This window comes from Oreochromis niloticus, linkage group LG7, assembly GCF_001858045.2.
Source record: "Oreochromis niloticus isolate F11D_XX linkage group LG7, O_niloticus_UMD_NMBU, whole genome shotgun sequence".
Lineage (NCBI taxonomy): Eukaryota > Metazoa > Chordata > Actinopteri > Cichliformes > Cichlidae > Oreochromis > Oreochromis niloticus.
The window spans coordinates 5,535,084-5,552,457 of NC_031972.2; the positions used below are offsets into that span (position 1 = coordinate 5,535,084).

Genomic DNA, 17,374 nt, shown 5'->3' on the forward strand with positions numbered 1-17,374 from the left:
CACACTTCTCACATGAGCCTATTTTAAATAACATATATTTAAGACAGAAATTCAATGACTTGTGAGCGGTCAAATAAAGTAGATTACAGTCCATTAAATGTCAGACAAGGAATTTCTTGCTACCTCGCTTTTACCACACTGCCTAAACGGAAACATCACATAGTAAACAAACTGTGTCAACACCACAGCCACGCAAACGGACAACTAAACCCCATAATCACTCCAGCTCAGCAGCCACACACACACACACACACACACGAGAACACACACACACACACACACACACACACACACACACACACAGATATTTAGAAAATCTCTTTAGTTATGGCAGCTGACTGTCAGTTTGCAATCTAACACCAGTGTCACTTACAGAGGGATAAGCCGCAATATTTAGAGGTAATTCATCCACACGCTGTGGTCATGGCCCACGGCTCAGCTGCCTGACATTTGCTTTCCTTTAATAATGAGGCCGTGCCGTGCATGTGACTAATTATCATATGCTCCACAGAATTTATAGATCCCTTTAAAGAGGCTGCGCTCATCTCCAGAGTTAAACATGGCACGACTAGGGAGGAGAACTTGAAGTATAGACTATGTATTTGTTTAAAAATTAAACACCCAATGAAATCGCAGAAGTAGAAGTTTGGTACTGTAACACTGTTTTTGCCTGTGAACTTCCCTTTGCCTCAGTGTAACTAGCATGCTGTCCTTTATATGTCACAGTAGGCTCTGGTGCATAGGTAATCTTCTTATATATTTACCCCGTCATTTTATGTCATGTCATAAGTAGTCATCTACTCTCAGCCCCTTTCAAATATGCACTGCTTCTGATTTTAACACGTCAGTTTTAGGTCTGTTTGAGCACCTTTGCTCGCTCTCCTGTAAAAAGTCACATCAGGCACTTTAGACCTAGTAACATTTCATTTTATATATTTTTCCACTATGTGTTGACATGCCAAAAGGTTATGGAGATATGAGGTCTTCACTTCAGGCAGGTGAGCTTTTTTGACTCAGACGTGACCATATTTGGACGAGAATGTTGAGATCTAAGTTATAAGCTAAGGCTCGCAAGCTCTGGTTTTCATGTTGCATCCATAAAATGTAGAGGTGCAATAAAAAGATATATAAAAATATCCTCATTTCACTCACCAAAAGGCAAAGCACAAATTCACTGGGCATTCTGTGCGACATGGTCCCAAATGGCAGAAAAAGATTACTAACACAGTGGAAAGGCTCAGTTCAGTGACTACAGTTAGCTGAAATGAGGCCTGACCAAAATTAGCTATGACTCTTCGTGCTGGCATAGCTGTTAATCAAAGCAGTCAGCTGTTTAGGCTAACCTTAAACCTACCCAAATGTTACACATTTATTTTTTACATGAAAGATCCCCGGCTCAAGACCCAGAGGAGACACTAACTAAACCTCAAGGGGGTGACAATCCAGTGTACTCCTAGTCCCGATCCAAAGCCCAGATAAATGGGATGGTTGCGTCAAGAGGAGTATCCTGTGTAAAATCTGCTCTGATTTAAAAATCTGGACACAGCCACTACAGCAACCCCTTGGGAAATAAAGAAGCAGCTAAAAGTACAACACAGACAGTATCCAAAAGGCCTCAGACATGCAACTGGACGTTGCCGTTGACGCAGCCTGCACTGGCATAAATGCTGGCATGGCTTCGGCTTTGAGTAGGTTCAAGGCTCTGCTTAGATTCACCACAGAAGGAAAACTCAAGCGTGACCTTTAAAGCCAACCTCAAGTGCCAACAGCAATTTTGGCACTTTCAGGATCCTCAGCCTCAGTGTTCTCATTTGATTCAAGCCATTCCCATAACTGTAGGTAGGATGTGGCAATCATCATCACTACACGTTGCAAAATTTTATTATTTTATTATTATATTATTGATATTTCTCAATCTCTGGTTGCCAAATCACAGACCTCCGCCTTTTTGTCTTGGCCAAAAATGCATAAAATAAAGAAACATCAGTGGGAGAGTGCAGGGAAACCAAAACTGCTGGGAAATTGCTGGGCTGTTGATATTTTTTTCTATAACAATGATAATGACAATAATGAGGATAGTGAATGACGTCTGTGTCACGATCCTGGGTCTTATGACCCAGTGTTTTGAGTTTTAGTTCTTTTGATGTTTATAGTGTATGTTTAAGCTTATTAGGTTTCCTATGTTCATTTGTTATTAGATTCCCCTTGTGTCTTCCAACCCCTGTTAAGTCTCCCTTGCCCTTCATGTGTTTCGTGTCTGTTATGTTGTCAAGTTCATGTAGTCATGTCTACGTTTCATTAGGTTTCCTCTTTTATTTTCTAAGAGGTTCTGTGTTTTGTTTTACTCTTTTCCCTGTGGCGTTGTGTCTACTGTGCCTTTTTGTCCCACGTTTCAGGTCCCTATGTTCTGTCTCTTCAGTTGCTGTTAAGTTTGCATGTCTAGAGTCCGGTCAGTGTGTTTCCTGTTTTACTTTGAAGGTCCGTGTCTCATGTGAGTGATTCTAGTTTTGCTTCCCTTGTCTCGTCCAGCCTGATTACTCCCAGCTGTTTCTCCATGTGTTCCCACTTCCCTCATTATCCTCCTGTGTGTATTTAGTCCGTGTGCTTTCAGTCAGTCCTCGTCAGGTCGTCTGCTCATCCACATCTCAACTTCAGGTATCAATGTTCATGTTTAAGGTTTTTCATGTTTAGTTTTAGTTCTCCCAGTTTAGGTTATTGTTTAGTTTCACCAATGCCTTTTGTTTGTACCTTTTTGCTAGCCCTAATAAACGGCTTGTTTTTTGTTAAATCCACGTCACGTTCAGTTTTTGGTCTGCGTTTGAGTCCTCTTTTGCAACACATACAGTCTGCCCCAGCCAGACTGTGACAGTCTGCTGTTGAGTCAATTACTTTTTTTAATGAACATGGCAAAATATTAAAACATAATGGCCCATGAATGTTTATGTGTGTTACACTTGTCTTGTATGTTGTTTAGGATACTGTGTAACTACAACAGTGTAAGTCGTGTAGACAGAAATGTCTCAGTACAGTAATTTTTATGTCTAAATAAAGGAACTGTAGGACATGTAGTCACAGTATGACTACATGTGTGGGTGGATCCCCTCCAGCATGAGAACTCTGCACCCTGTGGTGTGTGTGTGTGTGTGTGTGTGTGTGTGTGTGTGTGTGTGTGTGTGTGTGTGTGTGTGTGTGTGTGTGTGTCCTGAGGGCTATTTCTTATTAGATTAGTTGTGGTTCCCACAGCAAACAGCAGCGCTGACACATAATGCTGCATGGCTGGATAAACTCTTGTTCGCCTGTCGCTTGTCTCTCTCACTCACACACAGACACACAATTTGTTTGTGTTTGCTCATGTGAATACTATCCTGCGAATACTCTACACAGAATCAGACGTACAGCATCCATCTCCACACCCAGCTGACGTCTGTTAACGGAGGCTCTCATGTTTGCAATGTGCTGCAGTGTGAAGTCCCTTAATTTCACAGTACGCGTTTTCAGGTGTCCTTCAACCCCTGTACAACTTTTTGTTTTTCGGCTTCATGCTGATTGTCCACTTGAAGGTGCTGCACCTCACTTTTTCCATTTTCTGGGAATAATCTAAGCTTCAAACATCTGTGGAGAGTCCTTAAGTCAGGGGTGTCCAACTCCAGGCCTCGAGGGCCGGTGTCCTGCAGGTTTTAGATCTCACCCTGAGTCAACACACCTGAACCAAATGATTAGTTCATTACTAGTCTCTGGAGAACTTCAAGACATGTTGAGGAGGTAACTTAGCCGTTTAAATCAGCTGTGTTGGATCAAGGACACATCTAAAACCTGTAGGACACCGGCCCTCGAGGCCTGGAGATGGACACCCCTGACTTAAGTCAACTAACTTAGCTTCCAACAATCCTCAGCTTTGCTGATATTTTGTTTTTCAAAATCTTCATTTTGTTTTTTTCCCACTTTTGCTAATGAAAGCATTAAAATATAAATGTAATTTTATGTGAAAACATAAACCCGCAGAAATCAGAAGATGAATTTATCATGTGTCACAGCCTTGGTATGATCCAAACCAGTGTACTCATACTTGTGTATTAACACTCTCGGTGATGCAGACACTGCAGAAGCAGACGTGTTTGCCACCTTTTAAATCCTTCAAACATGCCCTGTAATTATGCATGGAGAAGATTTAGGAGGCACATAACTGAAGGATAATAAAATTCAACAGACACAACAGACGAGATAGAAACTGAAAACACCGGTCCACGGTTATCTTTCTCCTCACTCAGCCCTCATCTCTGCAAACCAAACATCTCATATCGGATTAACTATTTGAGCAGCGGTCGTAAACTGTAAAAGGGAACCACTCGCAGCTACTAAGAAACAACCACAAACCAGGACGACAGCTGCAGATCAGTGCAGCTAAAACCAGGAAAAACCACAAACGTCAAGTCACAAACCAAAAAGGAAAAAAAAAGAGAGAAATGCTTTACTCCTTCTGTGTTTTTACCTAAAACTGGTTAGATCACTTGAAAAAACATCAACAGCAATAACTAATAGATAACAAAGGGTGGCTGGATGAGGGAGAAAAACGTCACGGCCGCAGCGGGGTATTTATTTTGGGGCTGTGGCCTTTTTATCCTCTGTGCTGACAGCGAGGAGGACAAAGAGCCTGTTGAGGAGTCTAAACAGAAGCCTGATTCTGTGATGCACAGAGCTGCAGTCTTGTTGTGTCCAGCTTGGCAGAGCTCACGAGCTTGCCTCACTGGTGACGGCAACCAAAACAACTGAAACGACTAGAAGACTCTGCTTCACATTCTTTACTTTACATCTACTCTAGCAGAATTATGACCTACTGTGGACAGCAGTAGAGAAATCCAAAGACTGGCCGGCTGAATAAACTTTCCATTTACTGCACTTTGCTCTACAATTATTGTCCAGCAGTGCCTTAAAGTGCTAATGAGCGCATACTAATGGGATTTTCAGTAAGGACAGACGTTGATGCACATGAGTTAGTATTTACTTGTAGTTATCTGTTTCCTACAGTTTGGAATGATACTGAAGACAACAAAACTATAAAATAATACAGATTCAGTTGTTTCTTCTGTTCGCCTTGCACACATTTTGCAACATGTTACTGAGATCTTCACCCAGGATTAATATAGTATGTATTTGATATTAATTTTCATATTCAAAAAACCCCAAAGGCTTGATGCTTTGACAATTTTTTTTCAGTTAAGGACAAAGTATTGTACACATATAGAGAGATAGATTATATAGAAGTTATATGAAAATTGCTTTGATGTTAAAAATAAATCTTTGATAACTCATAGGCCACATTGTACCGACACAAAGGCTTTGATCAATTCAAAGTGTATTCTTCTTTTATTCACTTGCTCTTAGTGCAGTTTAAACAGACCTTCAATGCTCTGCTGGTTTCCAAATATATCCCTTTGTTATTAACCTATGTTATAAATGTACTCACAGTTTACCAGATGTTGTAATGAAAGGTATATTTAATTAATCAGACTGGCCCATTTTCTGTCAGCATCTTTCAGTAATGCTTTTGAAACACACATGATTTTACCGCTGCTAATGTTTTAGAAACTATGTTTATGGAAACCTTTTTTTTCAGTTTCGTGTATCTGCTGCTGAAATCTGGGCTTTATTTCTATGTTTTGACTTATTCTCATCCCTCCAGGGCCGACGGCAGTTGCATTAATGGAAAGTCAACATTAGTGCATTAAAACCAATGAATGGGACATAGCTGGTAGCAGAACATTTTACATCCTTTATCTAAAAAGGTCACCTTCAAACTCACTCTACTGTAAGAGTAAACTCTGTCTAATCTCATTACATCTCACTGAACACTGAGTAACTTCGAGCTTTGACCCTTTAAAATCTAGTTGTTTTGATGTCTGTGTAATACCCACCACACAGCTAAACAGGGACAGAGTCAAAGGAGGCCAGCGAGCATAAAATCAAACTGGAACCCTCAATAAAACACTGCGCCACTCCTTTATTTATTCATTTACAGTAACAACTCACTCCTGCACTTTAGTCACTCTGAACATCCTGTTGGATAACTCGCTGCTATCACCTGAAGTCAGCGACTTGGTATTTGCTCTAACAGAAAAAAAAAAACCCAGACACGCCAAGTGAAAACAAGGTCAACTTAATAAGTCTGACCTCTGTTATAGTTTCATTTTCAGTTACAATATGACTGGGCACCACTGGAGACCATATTTAATGTTTTAAATATAATACCCTCTCTTCTTTAGGCTGATGCAGTTTGCACTGATAACAAACAGCTGCGGCCCTCTGTAGAGAGCCTGTGTAAATACTGTTTAAGCAATAAATTTTATATACGGGGGTTAAAACAGCTTTCTTAATTGACTGAAATTAAACTAGTACAAACGACCAAACAAACTGCAGTTCATCTAAAATCAAATTGAGGCTAGTTCCACAAAGTGAGTCACCATTACCACTGGCTCCCTGGTTAAAAGTCCCAAATTTAGTGGCGAAATCTAAATTTTACAGATGATTTCACTCTCTGCTAGCCAAGCTTGCTGCCTTTAGTTGAGCCTCAGTGTTAGCCAAAATGCTAACACTGACATCCAGAAACCACAAAGGCCATGTCCACCTTTTATGAGGAGTCTATTACTACAAATGCCATTTTCTTGCCATATTGTTTGTATTGTAGCATCAGAATTGCCGATTATCCCTCCAGGGTGATCAAGCAATATACAAACAATAATATTTCATCTGTTCAACATTTTTCTGTGACAGGTTTATAAATACACGTGCTTTACCTGTTGGAGCATTTCTTCAGTGGAGGCCAGTTTCTGGCGGTGTTCCTCCAAAGAACTTTCTAGGTCTCTGATCTTCTCTCCCTGGGCCTCCACCTGGTCGGTCAGAACGCTCACCTGGTGGGTGACACAGTCATACTGTATTACACCGTCCTCAGAGAGCGCTGGCTGATCACACGCTTAAGATAAGGAAAAAATAGATAGGAATATGCAGGAGTTTTAGTTGGTAAACATTGTTTCTGCTACACCGGATACTTGATTTTAGCCACTTATACAAGTTTTTATGGGAGAGAGAACGTTGTTACATTACTACTAATACTATAGTACTATATAATATGCTATATATACACTATATCATAGTACTAATACCCTTGATAGACAAATATTTTCAGTTTGAGTCTACCCTACATGTTCAACAGTCTGCAGCTTTTGGTTTATGTTTACGTTTTTCTTCTTTCAGTCCACATAAAAGAACACATCACCACATACTTCAACTCCAAACCAACACACACACATTTACTCAGCAGTCTGTCACCTAGGAATGTATTGCACACTTACTATAATCTCTCTGACAACCCATTCACCTTCTGCCAAACGTGCACCCACACACACACACTCGAAGATCCCTCCTGTTCACCTAAACGATGCCAAATCCATCTGACAGCAGCTGACTCTCTGTCACTTCAGTTTCTCTGATTTTTACCCCTGCAGCCACGTCCTGTCGCACATTGCTCTGGCACAGAGGAATATTTTGTCAAGTTTTTGGCTTGACACTTGTAACCGCTAACAGAACATGAACATGTGTTACTACAGAGGGACTGGTCTGCTAAACCTGGCCTGCCTAGCACTGATGAACCATGAACAAGTGAGTAAATGAATGAACAAGTATCTGAATGAGTCACGTCTAAGAGCCTTGTGTTAGGTTTCGCACCCAAAACATGGATACCACTAACGCTTGACAAACATGACACAAACATGAAGTAAGTAAAGTAAAGAAACAACACGGAGTGATCTTGACATGACTGTATAAACTCCAAATGCTAAAGAGAAAGTTAAAAATACCCCTTACCTCCTTCCTCTGAGCCACACACACACAAATAGAGGTGAATGCTCTCGACAAAGCTAGAAGGAAGTTAGTTACTAACCACAGAGTGTGTCTATACTAGCACACGCTGAAGCAAGACAAAGCTTCACATAAGCAGTCTTAAAGTAGAGGCAGGTGAAAAGGCAGGAAGGCACTACGGAGGGGCAAACTGTCCACAGCCAATTAAATCTCCAGTCAGTAAAAACAAGCCCCGGTTAACTTAGATATCAACCAATCACGGGCAGTGTCAGTTGAGGAATGTGTAAGAAGTAGGTGTGCGGGTGGTGGTGGTAAGGAACGAGATGTGGACTTTGTGACAACTTTACAAACCGGGGTTGTCCAGACGGGTGGTGCACTTATTGTCAAAAAAAAAATCATCCACTCGCGTGGGCTTCCCCAGAGCATAAAACAAACATACACAGAGAGCATAAAGGGGCAGTTCCAAAATGACAAATTAACTAGGAGGAATGTAAAGATAGACTGTGGAAATCACAGCTGCATGAACTGGCTATTAAAGAGTTTTGACAGCACAGAGCACCTCCTGACATCATATAGTTAGATGACATATAATCATCTTTACTGCAGCCGACTAGACGCTGGCGGTTACTGCACGAGTAGTATGTAAACACCCTCACATGCTTTGGAAGGTGTCCGGACATGTTTTGTTATGAAATAACACGAAATATCTGAACTCGGAGGATTACAGATTAGAAGAGAAGATGTTTTTCCAGCATGGAACAAATCCTGCCAGACAGTCTCCTGGCTCATTATGGCAGGGATCAAAAAATTAGATGTAGCTGTGCATGCCAAAATAACCACAACCATATCTGAACAATCAAAGTGGGACAGCAAAGAAAAAATACACTCCAAAAATGTGATATGAAAGTACACAGGCAGCACAGGTCACGTTGCGTGCATACTGTATGTGTCTTTGTATTAAATGTTCAGTTGTCTATAACTTAGATAGATAAGAAATATCTGACCTGTAGCACCAGAGACTCCTTGTCTCCCTCTAGGCGAAGCAGTCGTTCTTGGTAAGTTTCATTGTTGGCTGGAGAACACAGGTTCACCTGGACAAATGCACACAGAAGAAACACACAAGTTCATGAAGAGGTTAAAGATGAAAGATAAGGGATGGCCTATTTTTATCTTCAAGCAGTGAAGCAGAGAGGCACATCCTCTGTCCCTAAATCAGCAAAACTGCAGTCTTGTTTACACCAAAGACTGTATAGAAAAAATGAAGGTAGCCAAGGTGACCGTTTCCAAGCTTCTGTTAGTGGATTTTAGTCAGTGGCTTTTTTTGGTGTGTATGTAAGAGGTAGAGATGACAACTTATTAGCCTGCAACAAAAGCGTCCTAATGAGTGTTTATTTGTCTAAACCACAAATGAATAGATGCCTGCTCATCCTAAACATCTTAGTTTGGCACGTGGAAGCTAATCTTGGCAGCTCTGATGCTGAATTACACCTTTACCACCCAACAAACACAGGAGGATGGGCTTCCCCAAGACAGGGGCAATTTCATCTAGCTACTCATAAGCCAAACACAACTGGGTTCTCTAAAACAGAAAAGAGCATCTATTATTCACAAAACTGCACAAATATATTATAAAAAGTTCTGTTTAAGTCAGAAAATAGCTTATTTACTTTGTCTGGGATACTCTGAACAAAAGCAAAAAGCATGACCCAGCAAACATACATATTGCCAATGTTGAATTGACGTGTAAACTGTTATATTACAGCTAGTCAGACTGAAATATCTACACAGTAAGATTATAAACAGCCAATAACATGGCTTAGCTGTTAATGTTAAATGCATATAAATGTCAGAATATTGCTGATTTTTGTGCTGCTGATGCTTCAAAGAACCAAGCTGTACACATAATCCTCTCGCTTAATGTCCAGAGCTGGTCTGGGCAAGACTGCTGACTCTTGCACAAGGAACTCACAGAGCCGATGCTGTATAAATACACATTTTTCACAAAGCACATGATACGAAGTTATGAAACATCATCTGACTCATCTGACTCCTGTTAATCTGGAAATAGCAGGATAGTGGAGCCAAGTCATCGACATTGTGCTAAAGCTTGTGCTATAATTTCCACCTTTTTCATCTCTGACTACTGTAAGTCTAACAAAACATATCAGTTATCAATGTATTTGCAGTAGCCTGTCAGGAGAAAAAGCTGTGTCAGGATCTGTCTCGAAATAGAAATGCTTTCTAATGTGAACTTAAGAACATGCACACAGTGAAAGAGACATTTCCCTTTGGTCAGAAGTTCTTTTGCCAGTTCCTGAGTGCCCTGCTATTAAGGTTATGGCAGAATTATGCACTCCACAACTCAGGAAGTGAAAATGAAAGTCAAGCCGAACAATTTTAAATGGCTTTATTCCTGAATGATGATGTCTGTCCTGTTTCCATTTCTCTGTTCAGCTTTAACAGTCAGAATGTGTTTGAATGCTGCTGGCTCCTCAACATGCTGCTGCAAACATTTGGAAAGAGAGGAAAACATTCTTATGATACGATGATATTTTCTGCTTCTGTCAGCAAGATTAGAAATACCACCTGTTGTTAGAAACACTTTGGCTAAAGCAGCATGCATTTGCAGGCCTGTTAAACTGCATGCTAGGCTTGTGACAGCTGAGATTTAGCTTTGTGCTAACCCTACATAATGTTAAGAAACAGAGTGATGTACACTGGCCAGTAACATTTTTTCAATGCCAAACAAGGGCTGTGTGGGAAACAGCAATATTACATTACAGCTCAAACCGAATGAGCTCTTAAAACTGGAGCTTAAACAATATGTTTGCCATTAATAGAAATCTGGCTATTTTTTTTAAACCAGATTCAACAAGGTGCTGGAAACATTCCTCAGAGGTTTTGGTGTATACTGACATGACAGCTGTCAGTTAAACATCTATGATGATAATCTCCTGATCCATTAGATCCCAAAGGTGCTCTGCTGGATTGGTATCTGGTGATTCTGGAGGCCGTTGGAGCACAGTGAACACATCATCATGTTCAAGACACCAGTTTGAAATGATTTGAGCTTTCAGACATGGCGTGCCATCCTGCTGGAAACAGTCGTCAGAAGATAAGGTACGCTGTGGTCATTAAAGGGATGTATGTGATCAGCAATAGTACTCAGGTAGGCACTTGGTGTGGTCTTCTCCTGCTGTAGTTCATCCGCTTCAAGTTTTGAAGTGTTGCGCATTCAGAAGTGCTCTTCAACAAATCTTGGTTGTAAGGAGTGAGTCTCTGAGTTACTGTTGACGTCTTACATCAGCTGGGCATTGTCACACAGGACACTCACCGGGTGTTTTCTTTTTTCAGACCATTTCAGGCTCTGCAAACCCTGTTTCATTTAGGAAAATCCCAGTAGATCAGCAGTTTCTAAAATATTCCGACCACCTTGTTTGACATCAACAACCGTGTCATGTTCAGAGTCACTTAAACCACCTCTCTTCTCCATTCTGGTGCTCGTCTCGACCATGTCTGCGTTTACTTGGCTGCTTTATGATATTCAAAAGATAATTTCACTTGCACCTGCTGCTACGTGTTTGATTGTGTTTTTCCCTCTCACCACCAAACATCCAGTGTGGATATATGTTATAAAAGTATGAACCTAACTAGTATTGACACCAGCCCAAAAGTCCAGTATAGATCTGTTTCTACCTAAAATGACAGAAAGCAGTCACTGCTGTAAATGAACTGATGTTCGTTCTGGTAATATATTAAAGACATAAAGACCTGGATGGCCACCAACTTTCTGCTTCTTAATTCAGATCAAACTGAGGTTATTGTACTCGGCCCTGAAAATCTTAGAAATATGGTATCTAACCAGATTCTTACTCTGGATGGCATTACCTTGGCCTCCAGTAATGCTGTGAGGAACCTTGGAGTCATTTTTGACCAGGACATGTCCTTCAACGCACATATTAAACAAATATGTAAGACTGCTTTCTTCCATTTGCGCAACATCTCTAAAGTTAGAAATATCCTGTCTCAGAGTGACGCTGAAAAACTAGTTCATGCATTTATTACTTCCAGGCTGGACTACTGTAATTCATTATTATCAGGATGTCCAAAAAACTCCCTGAAAAGTCTTCAGCTAATCCAAAATGCTGCAGCAAGGGTACTGACAGGGACTAGAAAGAGAGAGCAGATTTCTCCTGTTTTGGCTTCCCTTCATTGGCTTCCTGTTAAATCCAGAATTGAATTCAAAATCCTGCTCCTCACATACAAGGTCTTAAATAATCAGGCCCCATCTTATCTTAATGACCTTGTAGTACCATATCACCCTATTAGAGCACTTCGCTCTCACACTGCAGGCTTACTTGTTGTCCCTAGAGTATTTAAAAGTAGAATGGGAGGCAGAGCCTTCAGTTTTCAGGCCCCTCTTCTGTGGAACCAGCTTCCAGTTTGGATTCAGGAGACAGACACTATCTCTACTTTCAAGATTAGGCTTCAAACTTTCCTTTTTGCTAAAGCATATAGTTAGGGCTGGACCAGGTGACCCTGAATCCTCCCTTAGTTATGCTGCAATAGACATAGGCTGCTGGGGGATTCCCATGATGCATTGAGTTTTTCCTTTCCAGTCACATTTCTCACTCACTGTGTTAATAGACCTCTCTGCATTGAATCATATCTGTTATTAATCTCTGTCTCTCTTCCACAGCATGTCTTTATCCTGTCTTCCCTCTCTCACCCCAGCCGGTCGCAGCAGATGGCCCCGCCCCTCCCTGAGCCTGGTTCTGCCGGAGGTTTCTTCCTGTTAAAAGGGAGTTTTTCCTTCCCACTGTCGCCAAAGTGTTTGCTCATAGGGGGTCATATGATTGTTGGGCTTTTCTCTGTATCTACTGTACAATATGAAGCGCCTTGAAGCGACTTTTGTTGTCATTTGGCGCTATATAAATAAAATTGAATTGAATTGAATTGAATTGAATTGAATTGACTATATCAAGACTGTGTGTGAAATTTAGACCTGAATTTAAATTAAATGTCACTTGTAGTAGTTAAATCACATTGTCGTCACTCAGCACTGCAGTTCACCTCAGCTGTTAGCACATATTTGCTAAAACAATTAGTTTGTTTTAATATCTGAAGTACTGAACTCGGTTACCGCTGATTGCATTTCCATCAGCAGCATGTAGGTGTATTCATCAAACATCCCACTGGTGATACTAAAACTTAAGTTAACAACCAATTTGCAAACATGAAATGGTCGCATTTGTCCTGTAGGAGTTCAAATCGCATTTTAAATGAATGCTGAGGTTGATCGGGACATTTTAAAGGGAATCTGCATGTTAACATTACTACAAAGAACTAAACACTGAAATGTGTCCATGTTCCAGAAATCCAGTTCTGTAGGGCATGAGACAGTCCAGAGAGGAGGGGAAAAATATATATTTCATTTGTTAAATATTTTTCTTCAAGAAAATCTCAGCATGTTTTTGGTGGAATTAAATGATATTTAATTTTTAACCACAAACTATGCTGATCATGGCATCTGCAGTGTTTTCCTGTACAATGATGATTGTGTGTCGGTGGAACTTTCTGCATCTGTCCCTAAAGATTTGAGGGGGGCCCAGATTTGCCAACAATCCCCACAACCATTACTGTCATTTAAGCAATCAACATTTAAGCCTCTTACTGCCAAAAATCCACTCCACACCCGTCTAAACTACGATTGGCTTAACTAGCTTCAAAGTCCAAAAAAAATAAATATATAAAACGCCTTTAGGCTAAAATATGCAGCAGTGTAAATGTAACTGTTTGCTACAAGAAGCCGACCTTTCCTACTATCATGACGATGACCCAGTTTTGAAGAAAACGTAAACATCGAGGGTTTTTTTGTGCTTTTAGCTGAAACTCTTATCTGATGCCACAACAACTACTGTAAACTTTAGCTTCAAGGCACATTAGTGAGCTTCCAAAACCTTATCAGTCTCTTTCATCCCTCTCAGGCCGTCTCAGCGCACAGATGAAAAACCCTAAAATCAGCCTGTAATCCTCGATGAACTGTCTGAAACTGAGGTCACAGGATGTACACCAGCGAGGTCACCTGACGCGGACCATATGGATGCATTAAACCCATTATCAGACTTGAGACTAAACAGAGACGGGGTAGAAAGGGGGTGGGCGACAAACTGTTTCTTTCAGAGTGTCTCTTAAGTTATAAAATGTAAGGTTGTAATAATGTTACATTTACAGTTTCTCAATCCAGTGGGAAATCTGCTGTGATCACAGATCTTCCCATCAGAAGACCAAAGAGAAGCAAAGCCATTTCAGGGTGGTGATGACGCAGCGCTTGAATGGACCGATAAAAGAAACCAGGCCAGTCTGTTTTTATCAATCTGTTATCGCCTGGTGGATTGTGTGAGAATGGACAGAGCAAGACAGTTTGGGGCCACAGCGTAATGTCTTTGCACCATCATTATGTATTACAGCACTGCAGTTGTTTTTCAGTTAATTTCCTTGAGATTCCCATTAGCACTTCTGAATAAATCTGGGAAATTTAGCTGAAAATTACTCGAATATTAGTAGTAGTAAAAATTAAATTAAACAGATTCTCTCTGTGAACCTAGAAAATATTAAGTTTTTAGAAGTGTTTCAGTTTGTATCATGAAGTAAAAGTACTTCCAGTACAAGTAAAAACAGCGTGGAGCATCAGTTAAATAAATACTGACCCATTACCTTGAACGGTTTTTGCTTACATAGCACATTTTTATTCAAATATATTAGGTATTTATGATAATAATTCCCCTAATCAGCCAAGAAAATATTTCAATCATTTAGAGCTAAATACGAAATACTGTTTTTTCAGGATGTTCTCTCAAAAAACAGGACCACAAAATTCATATTTTATTCAACACTAATGAAATTATAATCATAGTTTTAGTACAATTTATATAAAGTGAGTGCACTTCACTGCAGCTGACCAAATATTTAACAAGGCTTTGCACAAGAGGAGAGGAAACAGTATCCACTCAATATAAATGATTACACTGGAATGAATACAGAGGGTGTTGGTTTTATTATAGTCGTACTTTTCTCGGTGTAGTCACAATAAATGTTGTGGCCAGTGGAATGGGTGGAACTGTAATGACATACAGTGGCGTGCATGATCCCAGTGTCTAAGAATGCATGACAACATGCAGCACACTACCCACCTACTTTTAGTGATTCACATAAAAGTGCTCCAACGGTCAGCGCTCTGTAAGCAGGCAACATGTACGTCCACAAAATTCATGTAGAATTTTTACTGCTCAAAGTCAAAGCCTGACCTTCTATCCAAAACCAAATGCTTTTAGTTTTTGGTTTCGTCCCTCGTTGCCTCTAATCTGAGTCGTGAGTGCTCATTCGATTTAGCGCTGCAGCAGCGTGTGCAGCGCATTAGCTTAGGTATTCTCTCTAGTCACACCACAGTGTCTCTAAATGCAATTTAAAGTCCAATTCAATTTGATGTCTGCTCAGCTTGACAGTAAACAGTCCCACTGAGTGTGGAAAGTGAATCTGAAGGTGAGTCAGTGACATTTAGGATGAATTGTCATTTCTGTTTCTCCAGATCCAAGTTTGATTAACCATCATCTTGATCTTACCACTATAATCACGTTAGCCTCAGCAATTCGAAGATGAAAACAGCTGTTTACTGTTACGTTTGTTTATAAAAAGACAAAGAAAAAGGAAACAGGACCAAGCTGGCAGTGTGGGAGAAGGGAATGATAGCTGGTTTAGTACACTACTAAAATAATTGGACTTTTCTCTGTCTGGAAATAATCATCACACACTGATTAAACAAAATGATCACCTAATTTGAACTTTAAAACTCTTTGTTAATTTGGTCCTCATTATCTGAAGTAAATATGTACAGTGCTTAACAAATGTATCAGACCACCTATTAGTAAGTAAGGGAGTGAACTTTATTTATATGGTGCTTTTCAAAGACATAAAAGCCACAAAGTGCTGTACAGCAATAAAACACAATTAATATCGAGAGAAGTGAGTGAAACTGAATAAAAATAATTAACAGAAGAAAGTCAAAAGGCCTGAACTTCTGCATACTGGTGCATTGATCATTACAGAAAAATAAAACAATATTTTGGTTAATTTAAGGAAAAAAACCTTACACTGGTCTAATAAACTGGTTTATCACTGTTGTCATATCTGGAACACAGCAGCTTTGCTGTTGTGGGACCCTGTGATGCTCTCTGAGCATATGTGGAAAGCCCACACCCACCCACAGAACAAAGCAAGAATAAATGATCATATCCACGACACTGAGGTGGATCAGTTGTAGAGTAGAAGTGAGTCGCAAAGCAACTATGAAGGCTGAAGCAGCGTGATGAGCGTTATAACTGCCAGAATGAGACTGCCAATAGGATGAGCAGGAGAGTATCTCACGTGGGCTAGCATTGACGTCAGGCTGATCTGCTTCGTTAACGAAGGCTTCATTCCATTTTTAACAAAATAGACTGAAGTTGGACTATTTACTTTATTTGGACCCAAGAGACAAATTAAAAGAAAAAAATGTAAGAAAAGAGATTCAGTGAATACCTTGCATAAATATTGTTAAATTATTTTAGTTTTACCTCTTAACATGCTAATGTTTATTTCAAACATGCTGGCCAGGTCAACAGCAAGCACAAGAACTCAGATATACATCCTCACACACAGATGCATCTGTGTATATCAGTGTACCTGCATCACAGCCTTTTGTAAGGGTTCATTTATTTAATGCTATTTCACTCCACCCCTAACTTCATTCCACCTCAGATACATTATAAGATGCGGATGTGGCAGTAAAACAAATCCTGAACAGAAATCTGTTGGACGATTTGAAACAGTAAGAGGCAGCTAAAAATCACAAAGATGCACTGACAGAGCAAAACAGAGTTCAGGACAGTTTCAGCTGGGTCGTTATCGGCATGTCTACTGTTATTGGTTCAGTCTATGGTTAACTTTGTCATCCAAGTTCCTCTTTCCAACTGTAACTATAACATGAAGTAGCATCACATTTGTTCAGTGCACTGAAGGTAGACGATTGATTGTATCAGTGCTCTAGATTGTGCCATTAATAAACCAAAAGTTTGGGGTAAGTTTAGCAAACTTCTTGACTGGTGATTTCATGAACGCAATGAGGGAAGTCTGTGCTGTTTTGCTTAGAGTGCTGAACCCTCCTACCAGACCTGCATAAGCAGTAGAAGATGGATGGATATTTTTTATCCCAGTAAACTTTGAAATGAAAGTTATTCATCTCATTCATTTAGCTAAAAGATCAAACTGACTTAATAACGTTCCTAAAAGTGTATCTCAAGATGGTGGCCAAGTGGTAAGATGCTCTTATCTAACCTTATAACCAAGTCCTGACCCTCTCACAGCCTTTTGAAGTAGTGTGACGAAGTGCAGACTGGCCAACATGTCTTCAGTCCAGGTCTACTTCAAGAAGTCAAACACAGAGCCTGTTTTTACACATTTTCTGCCCTGGTGAAGAGTCACTTCT

The 17,374-nt window shown here is 40.2% G+C and overlaps 1 protein-coding gene across 20 annotated transcripts in view; it reads right to left on the minus strand.

The window, feature by feature from the left end:
- ppfibp2b (PPFIA binding protein 2b) overlaps positions 1-17,374 on the minus strand; it is a 96,721-nt gene that overhangs the window by 35,894 nt on the left and 43,453 nt on the right. For 18 of the 20 annotated variants that reach the window (XR_003221186.1, XR_003221188.1, XR_003221187.1 and 15 more), the window contains 2 exons: positions 8,856-8,942; positions 6,792-6,905 (listed from right to left, as the gene is read on the minus strand). Coding sequence is in view for 17 of the 20 variants with exons in the window: in XM_019360798.2 (XP_019216343.1) it covers positions 6,792-6,905; positions 8,856-8,942 (201 nt within the window). In the remaining 3 variants the exon portion in view is untranslated. Of the gene's footprint in view, positions 1-6,791; positions 6,968-7,857; positions 8,185-8,855; positions 8,943-17,374 lie in introns of those variants that run through there. The other 2 variants (XM_025909451.1, XM_025909452.1) reach the window with 2 other exon arrangements.